The sequence below is a fragment of the Colius striatus genome, chromosome 2 (genome assembly GCF_028858725.1).
Source record: "Colius striatus isolate bColStr4 chromosome 2, bColStr4.1.hap1, whole genome shotgun sequence".
NCBI classification, from domain to species: Eukaryota; Metazoa; Chordata; class Aves; order Coliiformes; family Coliidae; genus Colius; species Colius striatus.
In genome coordinates, this window is record NC_084760.1 from 87,708,442 (window position 1) to 87,725,868 (window position 17,427).

Here is a 17,427-nt window from a genome sequence, read left to right on the forward strand (position 1 = left end):
ACAATGCTACACTTCGTTGCACTAGTTCCCAACTAATGAATACCTGTAACATAGGTGAAGTGTGGAGCAGGCTGATGAATTCTGCAGAACTCACGTCAGCTCTGGGCAGAGAAAGTTCACAACCAACTCGTAGTTGGGCCAGAAATCATCCTAGCTGAAAGCAGTGGAAGTGACAGGAGAGCAGGATAGCACCTAGGTGAAAAAGAGAGGGGAGGTGGTGGCAGAAGCCTCACAGTCAAGAAGCAGCACAAAGGTGCTGAAAGCAACTAGAGGAGGAAGGATGAGGAGTGTTCGTGGTACAATGCAGCACAATGCAAGGAGTGAGTATCATCAGGCACCAGCTACAGAAAGACTGGGAATGGGGTGCTTTGTGCAATACTTTGCTCACAATGGAACAGAATCCTTACGGATCCTTCCATTAACTTGCAGAAGGATGCAGCAAGTGTATCTGTATATTTTTGGTGTTAAGGATTGCATGGATCTGAGAGACCTGATGACAAATGCTGTAATTATTGGGCAGATAACTGAGTGAAGAGTTGTTGAAATGGTACAGTGCAAAGGAACGTTGCAGACCCTTTAATTCTGTCAGATCAAGAGATTGTCTTGAACTCAATTTAATCTTAACAGATTAACCAGAATAGAACATGCAGTATAAAATTAAATATAAATTTGTCTTTTAATATGATGCAGGGGTAGGACACTAGGAGCAATTAGATAGGCAATGGCTATGTACTTAAATCCAAGTCTAGCAAGGTGTCTAACCCAAGTCAATAGTGTGCTCAAAGAGGCAGAGGTATCCTGGTCTGAAGTACACACATGTCAGAATATATTCATATATACACCAAATGTAGCTATCTAAGATTTTATGTATGTTAGTCTTGGTCCAGTCCTATCTTTGTACACATTTAATGCTTTCAGCTGTGTTAGGGAGATCAGAATCGTGGGTTGCCTTTAGAACCAATCCTCTCAGACTGGTTCCTTCTCATGAAGCCTTACTTACAGAACAGCTTTTACTTTAGCAGCCTATCTGTTCTGTAAGAAAATGGATGGCCACTTTAATGACAATTTTAAAGAAAAATTGATATATTAAAATAAAATTAAAATTTCTGGAGGAAAAAATTCCTGCATATTTACAATTTTTATTAAAAAATTTAGCCTTCAGGCTCACTTGAGGAGTTAGTCCTTAATGACATAAGTTAGTACATTTTACATCATTGTAACTGTGACAGCTTTGGTGGGTTTATGGCCTCCAAAAAATATGGCAGAGAAGAATCAGGCCACCAGTTTTTACAGAAAGGGAAAGATGGAAGAAGATTCTGAGATACTCCTGTAATAGGGCATATGTTACAAAATAGTTTAGCGTATTTTTACTTCAAGGTCTGTTTTATGTATTAACTTATTTATCAGTGAGAAATAATCTAGAAAGGAATTACAGCTGGTGCTTGGTTATACTGTACTTATTCTGCTTCACCTCAGACAGTTCTGAGGTCTATTAAGACAGAGTATAGTCTGAATTTTTTATTTCCTTAAAAGCTGTCAACATTTTAACAAAGAGATAGATTAGGTTAGCATATGTAGTCATTGCAATCTGTTCTGATCAGTGCCAGCTAATTAAGGTTTAGCTAATTTAATTTTGAAGGGTGGTTTGAGTTAGAATCTGAAAACTCTTGTTTAGTAGTACAAACAAGAACTGAAAACATATGTTACAACCAAGAATGAAACAGCACTTGTACAGCTCATCTTAATGAAGGCTGCAGATGTCACTGACAGTAGTTCACTTCACAGTAACAATTTTCACTCAACTTAACTTTCACTTAACTCAGTTTCCACAATGTCTTTTTAAAGTGTGAAATAACATACTGGTAAACTCTGATGGTTGAAGAGGGATGCCAAAAATGAGAAGGTCAAAGTAATCAGTGGTGGGCTTGTGCGGAAAACCTTCAAAAAAGGCTTTATTCTCTGTAAAATACCTTTTCCAAGGACTAAGTTTGTTTCATTTGAAGGTATGTCAGTGCAAATTTCGACTAGTTTGACTAGCAATGTGGAGTATTTTTCCCAACACCTTCAACTGTGTCTCCTAAGGCATCAACAGGAGAAGCTCTGTCATCAGTTCTTGGCACTCTCCTGAAGGGCTGAGCGGGACTGGTAGAACTTGTGCACAGGCAACATGTATAGCATGGCTACTCCATGGCATAGTGTGGTTCAGATCAGAATAACACTAAAGATTTGCTCATCATTTACTTAATAAGGGTGTTGAGCTATCTAAGTGTTACCCAGTATGCTCCTTCCTCAGTAAAGATGAGATTTTGAGGAAAAGCAATCACGTGAGATGATGGCTTTGGCCTGAGAGAATCACATCCCTGTCCTGCTTCACCTCTTGAGGGAAGAAGTAGGCTGTGACTTTTGAAGCTACCTTTGCACTGAAGCCAGGCTGCCTTGTAATGGCACAGTAAACCTCACAAACTTTAGAAAATACATTGAATGGCATTTAGTATAAAAACGATACGTTTTTATGTTTTCACATGACTGAGTAAAGATGTCTACAGCAAAATTTCAGGTTGGAGCCCATCATGCTTACTGTGACCAACTAATTTTATATTGTTAAAAATGTTATATATTGAAAAATCAAGAGTTGGCTTATCTGTTAAGAATACTCAAACATATTTAATATTGCTGACATTTGGGTACCTGTTTGCATTCACAAAGCTCTTTCTTAGAAGTGAAAGTACAGCCCTATTTTCTCGGCAATGTTTAAATTTATGCTTCTTACATAGTAAAGCAATACTGGTATTTAGACTGTAAGAACAGCAAGAAGAACATTTTCTCTCTTTAAATCTGGGGATTTTTTATTTATTTATAATATGTGGACATACACTTTAAATAAAAAGTGTGAGGTTTTTTTAAAAAAAGGTAACAAATCAGACTTGTGAAGTGGAATTACCTTAACTGTATGAAAAGCCAAATGTTCAGAGGTTAGAAACATGCTCTGTTGATAACTGGTAATTCAGCATCGAATGAATCTCTTCCTAAAATGGCAAGGTCACATACTGTCTAACCACACTCATGCTGCATGAAGTTGATTTTACTCAAAATCTTTGTCTTTTTTAGTTGGTGTTGATCTAAGACATTAGAAATGACGGCAATCTACAGCAACAAGGGAAAAAAATCAGTCGTTAAACATGTCTGACTCTTGGAGATAATCCAAATGGAAAAAAATCCAGGTCATTGGCCTTTTTAAATAGACCCCCGGCAATATTTACTCCTCCATAAATAGCACAGTCACATGAAATAAAACTGTGTTCAGTAAAGCCTGCAAAACAAAAGAACAATTTACAGACTGAAACGCAAACTGTGGCTCATGTGTTCACTGGGTAGGATTAAGTGAGCTTGCTGCATGGTCTGGGCTTAGTGACTGTGGTGTCAGATCCGCTGGAAGGAGAGCAAGTCAGGTCACCGGAGGTGCTCCATCCTTTAGCACAAGCAGGGAAATGCTGGCATCCTGCTCTAGACGGTGACTTGCGAGAGATAGCTTTTACTATAATGTCACATTTCACTGTGGTAGAAACAAGTGTTGCCACCTTTACCATCATGCCTAAGAGCACACCCACCTAGGGAAAAATCAGAGGCATTACTGTGCTGCTTTAATTTGCCCACTATGGCTCTATTGCTGTAAGGAAAACAATAGATTTCCCCAAGGTAGACAAATCCCAACATGGAGGTACACACTTCTGAATTCTCAGTAAGACCATTTATTTAATCTGCTGGCAAATATATATATTTTTTGATGTTAAGAGACAAAAAGACAAATGACTAAATTACTATGAACATTATTTACATCTCTCTTAAAGTTCATGTCAATCTCTTCTGTGTGCTTACCCACGCCTACTGTTTTATCTTAAGTCTTACTTCTTTCCTTCCCCCCTTAAAGATTCAGTTCTGGTAACTGTGTTATTACATAAGAACCACAGCTGTCTCTTATAAGTCTCTTTTGCAGCTCTCAAAACAGTTGAGAAAAACCTGAAAACATGAAACAACTGCACACAAAAGCTGCATAACCTATATGACAAATCAGTAGTATCCACAAGTGTGCCTGAAAAGATATCGCCTGAAATTGAACCTGGTTAGAGAAGACAGATTTGCACACAATAAATGTCAGCCCACTTGCCAGTGAGCCACAGAGAACTGGCTGTCTGGTAGACTTGGCTCTTTGTTTCAAGTTGCTAAATCAAAGCAGAGACAGACGAAAATATAAAAATACTTTTCTGCTGTTATTCTCCAAGGAGAATGGAATTACAAGGGAAGAGAATTACAATTTGAGATGCAAAACCAACTCTTTACAGAAAGTACTTTACACTGTTTAACTGCTAGGTTTGCTAGTACAGCAAACCCTTTCCACCTTGGAGTTACAGAGAGATTTCCCAATCCTCTTCATTTCTCTTTGTTACAGCCTATATGTCTAGTTTACATCTCTTGGCCACATTTTGCACTTCTCTGGCTGCCATACTCATTAAGTTTTCAAAGGCAACTGATTCTTAGCATGCAGTAATTCTTGTTAGCCTGCTGAGAAGCTGACAGAATAAACCTTGCTGTTTGTTTGTTTAATTCCCTTCACTGAGCATTAGGATTTATTTCTGAAAGAACTCAGGCTTCCAGGTGTTTGCTTTTACATGCAAACATTTCACAACAGAAATAGTTCTTTTTTATTTTCTAAATGCCATGTTGAAAAATCTTGACAGAAGACTGTAACACTGAGGATAGAGTCTGTTGGTATTTACAAAGATCTAGCTTGCCACAGACAAAAGCATTTAGAAAGTGGAAGAGGAAAAGCTACAGTGTTTTTACTGTTGGCAGTGGTGGCTGGTTGTTGGTTGAAGGTTTCTTTTTGCATTTCCGTGAACCTAAGAGCCATTTGTTACATTTAAAACCACTATGAATCCACTCCTCCTGCTGGAGATTTTTCTTGTTTTATATATAAAATACTAACAAATCTTCAGCATAGAAAAGAGGTTAATACACACATGTTCTTGTTCTGTAGCTTTTTGCTAAGGAAATGTCATTACGGCAAAGATGCTAACTGATTTTGAAAGCTTGGTTGTAAACCTATGTCCCTAAGGGATGCTTTGCATCTTGCTGAGACAGAAAGACTGCTGTTAAATTCTCAGACTGTGCTGTTTCCACCCAAAATGATAGTGCAAGACACAGGCAGAATTAAGGAGTTAAACTGGGATACATTTTCATTGGACTATCAGTTATGTTAGCCACTGTACCCGTGTGTGTGTGCCTCTGTGCAAACTTCTTAAAATGCATTTTTATTTGCAACACAATCACACTGCATTGTCTGACAGAAGATTTAACTAGAATTTTTTTAAAAATAATAACATGAATCAAGAGATAGTTCTAACAATCCATTGTCTGCATGTACCCATATGCATAGTTTTGCCTGGAAAGACTAATGACGTATTCATAGGTACTACGAAGGAAATCAAACTTGAGGCCCTTACAATAAAAAGTGTCACCAATCTCTGAATTCCAACCCCTGAATTTCAAATTCTGCTCTGAGAGGAAGGTAACAGATGGTCCCTAGGATAACCAATGCTATGCTATTTAAGGATTTATCAAGCAGAAGGCTTGGGAACACTTCTGCTAGAAAGTGACTGGCCATTGCAGACCACAGCATGTGTAAATATACAGTTTAACCTGAAGTATGTGAATAGCTCGCTTGATTTTACTGGGACAGTCCAAGTGCTTAAACCTAATTCCATGTATGCTTGCAAGAGAACAGCCTTAGCCCAGAAAGCTTTTGAAGTTAGCTCGAACACCCTGAAAAACTAATGAGGTGGTGCAGCTGTAAATATGAGAACAACTGCAGACAAGGGGGCTTCTTAAAAATTGTCATTTTGAGAAGGAAATAAGTTTTCATAAGCTTTCTTACACACTTTCCCGGCTGAAGGTTTATGCATTTAGGGCATCATCTTTGCTGAAATATTCCTCCCACTGTCTCTGAGAAGAGCTAGTGTTTTTGTAGCTTAGCTTCTAAGCTCTGTACAGAAGAATAGGGAAGAAGAGACACAGTTAACTCTGCATCTGCCGGCAACCACGCAAACTCCCTGTAGCAAAAAATTGCTAGCAAGCTGGCACTCGAAGTACCACCTTTCCAAGCCAAGCTGGTTAGGATTCTGCAAGTTAATGTCATGTTTTACTTCACCCTTCCAAAGGTCTCACTCCTGAGTAAAAAGCTGCTAAGAAGGTGAAATAAATAAACTTGTATTTGAATCCATTCCAGAATGTTGCTTCTCCATTTTTAATTATGAACATAATGAGTTTCTCCCAAGTGAAGCTGGAGACACACATGAGGTTTTGCAGAATTGGTGTTTCAGTGCATACTGAGGGCTCTGCTTTAAGGGTGGGAATAGCTTGGCGTAAAATTACTATTTAAAACATTCTCAGTGAACACCTCAAACTTTTATGAATCGGATTTGGAGCCAGCAGCTTATAACCTGGCATCATCACTGGCTGCCTTTAAATTTAAAAATGAGAGGGTTCAGAAGCTGACTCAGAGCAGCTTCAAGAGATGTGTAGGAAGCAGCACGTGCGAAAACTGGAGAAGGGCAATCTCCAGCCTCCTCAAACGTACTTACTGCTAGTCAGAGGTCTCACTTTCATTTTTTTCTACAAATAGCCCAGTCCCACAGGCCTGTGTACTCCAATGGTTTCATATATCCACGTAATTTCACTGACTTCAAGCGTACAGTAATTCAAACATTACCATTTCACTTTGTGACATTGTAGCTGATCTACACAGCTGCTGCTGATTCTTTTCCAAAGAGAAGGGTTATAGTAAAAAGACGTGAGAAAATTTAACAGCTAAAACCACTTTTTATTTTGAGACAATTAACCATTTTCTTTTTGATTGACTCAGATTTCACTCATGTTTCTTTTCAGAGTGATAAATGTAGATACAGTCTGAAAATCTCATCCATGCAATTGATATGACTATAGCTATTATTTACTGAGGTCTTTGCATCATGAATTTCAACTGCCAATGTATTTTTACAGCATAGTTTTAAACAGCATGGCAGCCAATCTAAAGTCTAGGAACCCTGAAGAAATCTCAGGAAAAAAAAAAGGGTTATTAAGAACTTATATAAGGCTTTTCATTAACAAATTCCAAAATATTTAATTGATGAAACTTTAAGGTAGACTCTTTGACACTGCAACAGGCAGGACAGCTTGAGCTGCCAATAAGCAACACATAGAACACACTGGGCAGTGTCACCTTCTAAAAATGGGTGCAGAAAAAAATGACAGCTGCTGGAGGGCAGGCAGGAACAGAGGAAAATAGCGATACAGGGTCTGAGCCTCTCAATAGGAGCCATGGGTCGTGAAGTGAAATTTGAATTAACGAAGTAAAGAATGCAAAGACTTCTTTTACTGCAGTGAATACATGAGCTGGCAGTTTAAAGGATAAATGCCTAAAGGCTGCTGTTTTGTGTGTAAAATGGATTTTACAATATATTCAAAAAGTTAAATACAAAGTCTACACATCTACAACAGCATATTACACTTGTCTCTTATAATTTCTAGATATATTGTATTCAGAACTGAATCCAAAGTATTTTTTTAGAGTACTCGCCATCCATTTCCAAAAACTCAGGATTATTTCACCAGAAGCAAAACATTTGGGAGGTACACAAATAATCATACACTAAAAAGTTACAAGTGTGTGTGCTGTCAGAGGAAAGGAAAAAGGTAAGAATGACAGAAGGAAACAGGCTGCCCAGGAAGGTTGTGGAGTCTCCTTCCTTAGAGGTTTTCAAGACCTGCCTGGATGCGTTCCTGTGTGACCTGATCTAGGTGGATCTGCTTCTGCAAGGGGGTTGGACTAGATGATCTCTAAAGGTCCCTTCCAACCCCTCCTATTCTATAAATCCACAAAACATAGACAACAGTTTGTATTGAATAGGCTTCCAAAGTCTTACTCTTTCTTTATATTCATATAAAGCTATAATCTACGTTGTTAAATATGATTTATACATATAACTGTTACTCATGAAGGCATTGAGCAACAGTTACTGTAAGGTATTTAAGTCCTACCACAGCTACTGAAACTTCAGTGTGTATTTATAATACTACAAATACTTGTTTAGTGAATTGGTACCTAAAACTATATAGTAAGAAGTAATATGTCCTTATCTCTGTGTGAATGACTGCAAGCTAAGGCATTCCATATATTTGCAGTTCAAAGCAGGGGGGTTGTTTGTATATGGAAATTGGATAGAGTAAAAGTCAGGCTTTAATGTAGCTGTGTACTGCAAACAATCATGACTTTCATATGCTGCAGCAGTCACAATTCAGCCCGAATCATATAAATGGTACAAAGAAGAATTAGTTACTCCATAAATATTCACTTCTTGAAAGTTAAGCTTGTGCTTGTTTCAGGCAATTTTGCACCTTCAGCCTGAAAAACGAGATTGTGACTCAGCGTGAGAAGGCAAACACCATGGTAACACAGACTCCTAAGTGACAAATTCAAATAGAGATGAGAAGACCAAAATCGTTGAGGTACCAGCCGAGTGAAGGAAAAGAAGTAAGAAGCAGTTACAAGACGCCATAAACCGCATCCGCATGCCGTCGTGACTCCGTGCGCCCTGCTCACGGTTAAACACTCTTTTAACCAGGACGCGAGGAGCACCTCCAGATGGCTTATTCAAATCAGCAAGCGCGACTGTCGTTTTCCCAGCACCTCCAGTACTGTCAGGCAAGCCCCTGCCTTGCCTCACCGCCTTCACTCCCCCGGGCACGCCGCAGCCGGGATGCCCGGCTCGTTCAGCGCGCCCACGGCCCGGCCCTGGGGAGGAGGCACGCCTCGGGCCCCGGGGGAGGCCCACAGCTGGCACTCCTTTCCTTTTCGGCCTCCTCCCACCCTATCCCCTCAAGGCCCAAAGGCGGCTGGGGCAGGGCGCCCGCGGCGGGAAGATGGCCCCGGCCCGGGATGCCGGCTGCACCTGCTGCCCCCGCGCCGGTCCCCCTGACGGCTCGCGTCTCCACAGAACTGACAGCGAGCGGGACCGGGCTCCACAAGAGGAGAGGCCTTGGCCACCTGCGAGGGCCCCTGAAGCCAGGGGCGGCCCAGAAACAGCGAGCTCCGAGAACGGCTGCAGCGCGCGACCAACCGCACGCCCGCTTCTTCCCTCTCATGGCCCCTCGGGGACCACCCCCCGGGGCGGATTGGCCGACGCCCGCCCCGCCCGCCCCCTCCACCCTTTCCCTTCCCCGCCGCGCTTCACGTTGGCCAGGAAAGCTCCGCCTACCTCACCTGCCTTCCTCTCGGTTGGACAAGCCCGTTGCCAATCACGCCGCCCTCGGTACGCGTCCCCTCTCTTGCGTCCTCCCCAAGCTCTTACGCGAGGCCGGGGGGGAGTGGAGGGGTGAGTGTTGCACGATCCTCTCTTTTCTTTGGCTGCCCGGCGCCGTCAATCATCCAACACCGTCAACAGCGGCCGCTCCTCTCTCCCTTTCTTGCCCCTTTTGCGGTTGTTCTCGCCCCGCCTCTTTTGCCTCTTGCCTCCTCTCAAGTCCCAGCGCACCGCCAAGTTGGACGGTCGCTAGCTCACCGGCTCCGGGGCTCTCGCGGTGCGGCTCAGGCGGGAGGAGACACTTTGTGGCGGCCCCCGACGGAGCGGGTGGAGACAGGATGACGGCGGAGGCGCGGGGAGCACCCGGCGGCGGTTGAAGGCGGAGAAGGGGCGTGTGGAAGCCGCCTCCTCGACGAGCTCGGCCCAGGGGCGAGTCCGGCCGATGACAGCGGGCTCGGCGCGGGCTGGCGCAGGCGAGCCCGGCTGAGAGGCACGCGGAGCGAACGAGTCGGGAGCGCGGCAGCGGTGCCGCCGAGCCCGGCCCGCGGCAGCTCGCGTCGCGCCTGCCCTGAGGAGAGCAGGAGCCCCGTCCCGTCCCCCGATTCCCCTCCACTCCCCCATCCCACCGCAGCGGCAAAGTTTGGCTCCCGCCGGACAAAGTTATCGTTGGGTTTGTTTGTTTGTTTTTCCTTTCCCTTCCTCCCCCTCTTCCGCTCTCCGGCCGGCCGTCGCTCTCCCCCCGCCTCCCGGACAGCCAGCTCCGCGCAGAGAGGAAACGGCGAGGGAAGCAGGAACTGAGGAGCGAGGCGGCAGCCCGAACTGCGGAGCCTCCCCAGCGGCCGGCAGCCAGCAGCCCCAGTCGCCGCCAGGACGCCAGCGCGCTCCCCCTCGGTGTGGTGTGCGCGGGCGGGCGTGAGGACTTGGGTTTGGGCTTTGGTTGGCTTAGGGATTTTTTTTTTTTCCCCTTTAAGACCTTTTTTTGCCCGTCCGCTTCTCCCTTGGGTTTAATATATGCTTCTGGAGAGCGACGTCCCCCCGCGCCGCCTCACCGCCCAGCCATGTCGGCGGCCATCTCTGCCGCGGAGAAAGTGGATGGCTTCACACGGAAATCGGTGCGCAAGGCTCAGAGGCAGAAGCGCTCGCAGGGCTCCTCGCAGTTCCGCAGCCAGAGCAGCCAGGTGGAGCTCTCGCCGCTGCCCCAGCTCAAAGGTACTCGTCCGCCGTCCATCCCCCTCCTCCCGTTCCACCCCAGCCCTCCGGCTACAGGTGCCGATGCCCTGGGCCGCCGGAGACTGCTGCTTCTAACATGCCTGTCCCGCGCTGCTCTGTCGCCGCCTGTCCAGCCTTGTCCCCCTTCCCCATCGGCCTTTTAGCCGCGTCCTCCTCCGCTCCCGGCCTTTTCCATTTAGGGACCCTGCAGGGGTAGTTCTGTGTGCGGATGGGCTCGCTTCTTCTGCTCTTGCAAGCAGGTCGGCTCACGTTTAGTGCCCTGCGGACCGACTTTATTAACTCGCCACCCCTTCTCTGGATAATTAGGAGTAAGTGTTGGGAGGGCAGGTGTGCTCTCTGAGCTCTTGCTGTGGAAAATGCAGACGATAAGTTGAGTTCAGGAGTGCTGGGAATTGAACACTAAACCCTAGGAGCTAGTAGTGGCTCCTCCCACGGGGAGGTTTTGCAAAGAGGAACTTTTTGTCTGTGGCATAATATCCCGAGTTATAGGAAAGAGTTTGTGATTATCTGTTGGTTCCTTCTCATCGCTTTTGGGAAGTGTTTGAATGACGTTTTGCCTGTCTTTATTTAATGATCAGGAGTTGCCTTCGAGACCTCCCACACAGTGCTGTATGCAAACACGAGTGAATGAAAATTGTAGATGCTGGTATCATCGACGTTAAAATAGATAGTGAAGGTTTTATAATTTCTACTGGAGGTAAAGTCTGAAAAGACGTAGTTCATTAGATTATGAAAACCAAGCAAAAGTTAACTGCAACCTTCCACACCTTTGAACATCAGCGTATATTTCTGTATATTTAATCTTATCTTTAAAGTGATTAAAATAGTTGTTAGGCAGAGAATATGAGCTTACTATTAAAGTATTTGACAGGGTCTTAAAAAATAACGGAGAGCAATTACCTTAACATGACCCAGTATGTTACTTTTTTTTCCACTAGTCTTGAAGTCATAAGGTTTTTGAAACTGCATTGTATGCTGGTGGAAGAAATTTCTGATTTGAAGCAAATATCCAAAATCTGAAGGAAATACAGCAAATTTTAAAAATATTTCTCGGTACTAAGTTTTGGGTTGTTTTTTTTTTTTCTCATTTGATTTTTATGGCTTTTGCAGTCATGTCCATAATTATTACAACAAATGTTATTAAATTCAGAAATATTCTTAAATGCAAATAAGCTTAGGCAGGAGAGAAACAAGGGGATGATTTTGGATTTTTTAGTGTGTTTGTTGCAGTGGCTTTGGATGTTGCTTTTTACAACAGCAGGGGTGTTCTTGCTGCTTGTTTTGGACTTTCTTTTTCCTGTGAAGTTGTGTCCTGTCTTGGTACACTAGTTTGATTTGAGAGGCTCACAACCAGAATAATTTCTTTGAAGTCGAGATTTAGTTTCTGCTATTCACATGCTGTTTAGACAGTATATTTTCCTTAGAGGTGATTTTTATAAAACCATGCTTAAGACCTTGTAAAAGCACTTGGTAAATACGGCACATAGATGGCAGACTTCAGAAAGTTTGAGTCCTGATCCAGCAAACAGTCAAGCATACGTGTTTTATGTAGGGAGTAATTCCAGCTCAAATCAGCAAAATGTCCAAGTTTACATTCTCTGTTGAGCTGGGACTTAATATTATGTTTTTAACTCTGTGTGATTAAATCTTACATTTTTATGAGTGTGGTTTTACAACTTTTTACTTACAATGCAGACAAATTTTGCATGGCACAGCAGCTCATATGTGCAGAAATTTGAGGCCATAAACTATTAGAGGAATTTCTTCAGTTAAGCAGTGTTCTAGTAGTTGTAATTGCCTTAAGTTCTTAAATGAAAATCACGTCTGTCTTTATGCTTATGATTTAAATTCAAAGACTTGTCTTCTAACCTGCTTCAGAGATAAATAATGGGCAATAATTTGTGCCCAAAATATACTTTAATGAGTTGCAGTATCCCAACTAGCCAGTTGGCAGAAAGTTGAATAGCACTCTACTGCATGTTTTTTCCCTTGGGTTTGTGATGTTGGATTTGTCCTGAATGTAGCTATAAATGTAGGATAATATTTCTCCATCTGCTTGAGGTTCCCTCTTTCCTTCCTCTGTTGAACCTCCCCTGCTACTGAAACCAGAAAAGGTGCTAGAAAAAAAGGCATTTACTCTCTCTATAATAGTATTGTTTTGTAAAACTTTGTTCTAGTCCTGTGTCTTGAAGATGAAGCTTTGTTTCATTTTTTTTAAAGTTAAGATGGAATTCAATAATAGTTGCGGTGCTGCCAGTGTAGTGTCATCTACATAGTAATAGCCAGCTGGGCTGAAAAAGGAAAGTACAGTCATTATAATGATGCCTAAGGATGATCAGCATTCACTTATGAAATTAGATTAAGACTTTCTGCTTTTCCAGCTCTCTTCAAATAAGTAGTTAAATCTGAGATGTTTAAAGCCTATATTGGGGGGAAAAGGAGTGTTTTGTAGATGAAAAAAGCAGTTTAGTATTATAGTGTCTTAAACATTTTTAAGGAAAAAAAAAAACCATTCTAAAGTAAGTATAAACAATATTCTAGAACTCCTCAATGGATTTGTCAGACTGGCCTAAAATACTTGCAACTATTTTACTGGAAGGAGGAATGTTCCAGAAGAGAAGTAAAAATTACCTGTCTCCTTTTAAAAAAATACTGTAATGGGTAGGTAGTGTTGTGGGTCGTTTTCTTTTTTTTTTTCTTTTATCTAGGAACTGTTGTTTATTTGCCACTGAAATTGCCAGATAGGGTTGTGCAACACACTTTCGTAGCTGTGTTGTTTGAAAGTCTGTAGATGTAGCATCTTAAAAATACATATTTCTGGAGTTAATGGTGCCGCTGCTACGTATTACCAAAATTCCTTTATTTGGCTGCATGTTGGGTCACTGCTAGCAAAAGAAATGCCTGTAAATAGTAGGTACTCTTCCAATTTCGAGTTTTTGTTGAGGCAGTGAGATTGTGTGTTGTCATTGACATTTGGCATAGTTTTGTGTGGGATACCTATCATCATTTTAAGAAGCTCAGCAAAACCTGAGTGATTTCAAGATACATAAAATGAATTAGTACTGTGTTCTTCCATTATATTAGCAGGTTTCCTATATGTTTGTTATTCAGGAGAGTGTCCATTTTACTGTATTATTGAAAAGCTGAATAAGGAATGCTGAAGACACTGTGACTGTATTTAAAAGAAAATCATTGTTAAACCTGGTAGAAGTTGAAGTTGCTCCCCCTTGCATCTCCTTTTATTTTGTTACTTTATAGTTTACACAATACAAATCCTTTGTAAAAATCTGCAGCCAAAATAGCATGCTGGTTAACAGCAGGATTTGCAGCTTCATGGAGTGTGTCAAGTTTAAAGAAATGTGGCAAAGGAAGTGTTATTTTTGATAATGTCTTAAAACATGCTAGTTTTGTCTCAATAGCAAATTGTTTTTAAAGACTGCAGCAGCACATGCAGACACCTTAATTTTTGAAAGAAGAGATACAGCCTGACCTTGGAACCTGATCTGACTCATTACAGTAAAAGTATACATATTTGTTACTGTCACTTTTGTTTGAAGAAGCATGTAAAAATACAGGTGGAAAATTGTGAATAGAAAACACAACTTGTTCCTTTTATTTATTACAGTTCATGTGGTCTATCAGGTTGTAAAGCAAATAGACCTTTTTTTCCTGTATACCGAACATGTCAAGTGCAGCTGGAATGAATAAACATTTCCTGATGTCTTTCTGTGATCTTCTCAATAGTGAATATCCATTTGGGAAGATGCATGTCACCACAGGCTTATTATCTGTATCATGCTCAGAGAACAAATATATGAAAAGAAATTCTTGGTGTTTACTTCCAAATGAAACTGTCTCCCCATAGAGCAGATTCTGGCCCTTAACAGCGGAAGAACAGGAGAGTGGTCCAAAAATCTTTCAACTATAGGCTAGCAATGGTTATAACAATCTCTGTGGGCCTGAGAGTTACAATGGTGATGTATACCAGCATAAATCACTTCTAGGAAGACTTTCCAGTGTGTAGTTTTGTCATTCAAATATGGGATCTAAAATATATGTTCACAATAGTATTTTCTTGACCTTTAATTCTTAAGAGAGAGCTTGTATTTGACTGAAAGCCAGACACTGCATTCAAGGTAAGCTTTTGTGGAAATGTTACAGGAAGGCCCAATAAACTTGCTTATGGATAACACTTTGATGTTACTAAATCTATTGGGTTCAGTTCAAACCTCAAACTTTGAATATTTTGAGTCATATAGCGTGTACTTCAGAGTGACAAAAATAAGTGGAGTTAAAAACAGCTGAGAGGAATTCTCTTCTTCTAATAGTGTTAAGTTGCCTTTGCTTCCCAAAGGAAAATGTCTTTTGATAATTTTAGAATCATTTACTTCTATTACAGCCTTAATAATTTTTTGTAAGTGAAATTACAGTTTTCTGTCTCAGATTAGCATTTTTTTTTCTTATCCCTTGTGATTGATTGTTATTTCCTTTCCATTTCTGTGGTCTCCCATCCTATACCATTTGTATTCAGCATCCATTGCAACAATGATCTTCTTGAATGAGTTTTTCTTGAGAGATAATTCTTATTTCAGACGAAGAGTGAGGATGTTCTGTGAGGAATTTAGATTTAACTCATATGTATAATCTCAGGAGGATGCACTATAAAGTAGTCAGAACTTTTATTTAGTTAAGGTAAAATCTTGAGGAAAAGATAAACTGTAATAGCTAAAGAAGTTTTAAGAATTTTTATAATATTCTAATGTAGTTACATGGAAAATGGACTGTTTAATTTCTTTCCTATATTAAGGAACTGTTCCTAGTTTATGGAGTGGAACATTTAGTCTTTAATTCCTAACAAATTGACCTTTTTTTATCCTTAGACTTGAATTTTTGGTCTTAGAATATGCTTCCATCAAGAGCAACTCCTAAATATAGACCCTATTGACAGTCTTCACATGAACTTTTCTATTTAAATCTTTCACATCTTCTGTGTGCCAGCTTAGTCTCAGATTTCTTTTTCCATATTTGTTTCTTTCTAGTTTAGTCAGGTATTAGTTTTGCAGGTGCTGAATTTAGTAGGAAATACAAATGGAATTGCTTAACTGCTCCAAGTCATCTCATCAAAAGAAGATTGTTTCAATCTATTTATTTTACAAATATCTATATATATATCTATATATATATATATATAATACTTATCTTAAAAATATTCAGTGCTTTTGAAAAGGTGTCATACCAACAGTTCTGGACAGATTAATATCCTGTTTAAGCACAGAAGGGATATGTGAATGAAAAAAGACACATTGGGAAGGGCATCAAATTCAACTTCTATGCGGTTGTAGTCCAAACTCCTGCTTTTATCTAACAGGCTAAAGTATATTTAGTCTCATAACAGTGTGTGGATTTTGAAGGTTGGAACCACAGCCTCACTAGATGGATAAGTAGTAAATAACATCAGTTGAACAAGACTCTTGGCAAAATGCACCACTAAAAGCTGGATCAACAGTGACAGCCTCTTTTTAGTATCTGAATCATTGGTTATTATTTTTTTAAATCTTATCAGAGGGTTACTGAAGTAGTTTTTGTTAAGTTTTGCTGAATTCATGGCCTGTGAAGTATGTTGTCTACAAAATGCCTCTTTCATAGTGTACTTTTGACTTCAAGGCAGAGCTCATCATAGCTAAAGTCGCCTACTATTTTCCTTCACAAGACCTGATTCTCAGCTGCTTACAACATTGCTAAACTGTTTGGACTGAAGTTTTCCATGCCAAGTATGGACAGGTTTTTTTGTAACTGTTCCTCAGGCTAATTTTCTTAGTTTCAGCAAAAACAGTTCAAACTGTTTCTAAGACTAAAGTAAAAATAAATTGTACAATGTCAGTATTAAAACCCCACAAACTTAACTGTCTTGACATTTAATGTTAATTGTACTTTGGGGTTTACCACATAGATCTTGATGAAAACTGGTCTAATTTGATCCAAATTCTAAGACATGCTCAGCAGCAAGTCTGGTGATTGAATGTCTGCTATGCTATCCTGTGCAGATGTTTCAGGGTCTACCATGCTGCCCTCACCTGCTGTGCCCTGTAAGGCTACTCTGCTTTTCTTTGGTTTTCTTGTCCGTATTACTGCTAGGCATGGCAACTAGGTATGTATGGAAAACCTGTTATTTTTCCAGAAGCAGGAACCCAGAAATGTGTTACAGGTGAGGAGGCAGTATGGAAGTGGTGGGCTGACTGGAGAAGCTTAAGTGGGAAGAGAGGCCAGAAGCTAACTCCTCTCCAGCAGCTGTTGAAAGCTCACTATTTAGAGACTCAATGCTCATGTTGGCTGTGAAACTTTCTGCAACTTTTTCTTCCCATACTCTCTTCTAGTTTCTTCATAGATTTTTTTTTTTTCATTGCAACCGTGGCTTTTTGAGCTTCCCATGGTTTTCCTGAAACTTCATGGGCTCGGGAGTTTTGTTCTGTATATCAGGAATTGATTGCAGATGAGTTGGTTCATCAAATGAGAATCTTGAGAGTTTAAAAATGCGAACATAACTGCAGTGACCATGTTCAGTGCATGAAACTGATTTTCAATCACTGTGTTTAGTAGTACTGCTTCTAGCTACTGTGTTTGCAGAGTGTGGTGTGGGAGATGAAGCTGAGACACTGGTAAAATACAGATGAAGGATACAAGGCCTTAGTATTTTAAGGTTATAGAGGCTGCGAGAAGAGACAACAGTCTGATCAGAATTGCAGGTGACCTGTAGCCTGCTAAAGTAGTGGCATGTATTGCTACTATTAATGTGGTGAAGGGAAAAAGCTATAGACTTTAAAAGATAGTACTGTTGTGTTGT

General features: G+C 41.1%; 2 protein-coding genes across 3 annotated transcripts in view; both read left to right on the forward strand.

Moving 5' to 3' along the window:
• Positions 1-7,374: 7,374 nt before the first annotated feature.
• LOC133624861 (basic proline-rich protein-like) lies at positions 7,375-9,432 on the forward strand. Its single transcript, XM_061989632.1, has 2 exons — positions 7,375-7,406; positions 8,679-9,432. The coding sequence occupies exons 1-2, from the start codon at positions 7,375-7,377 to the stop codon at positions 9,430-9,432; spliced, it is 786 nt and encodes a 261-aa protein (XP_061845616.1).
• PPP2R5A (protein phosphatase 2 regulatory subunit B'alpha) overlaps positions 9,417-17,427 on the forward strand; it is a 47,067-nt gene continuing 39,056 nt past the window's right edge. Inside the window, exon 1 of one of the 2 annotated variants that reach the window (XM_061991393.1) lies at positions 9,417-10,565. In XM_061991393.1, the coding sequence (XP_061847377.1) occupies positions 10,415-10,565 (151 nt within the window). In that variant the 5' untranslated portion in view covers positions 9,417-10,414. The remainder of the gene's footprint in view (positions 10,566-17,427) is intronic. The other variant, XM_061991392.1, reaches the window with a different exon arrangement.

Bases quoted from the DNA above. Each gene is read 5' to 3' on its own strand.
- LOC133624861 (XM_061989632.1), top strand. From the start codon at position 7,375: ATGGGTCGTGAAGTGAAATTTGAATTAACGAA. The intron at 7,407-8,678 runs GTAAAGAATGCA...TCTTTTAACCAG, and splicing joins GTGAAATTTGAATTAACGAA to GACGCGAGGAGCACCTCCAG.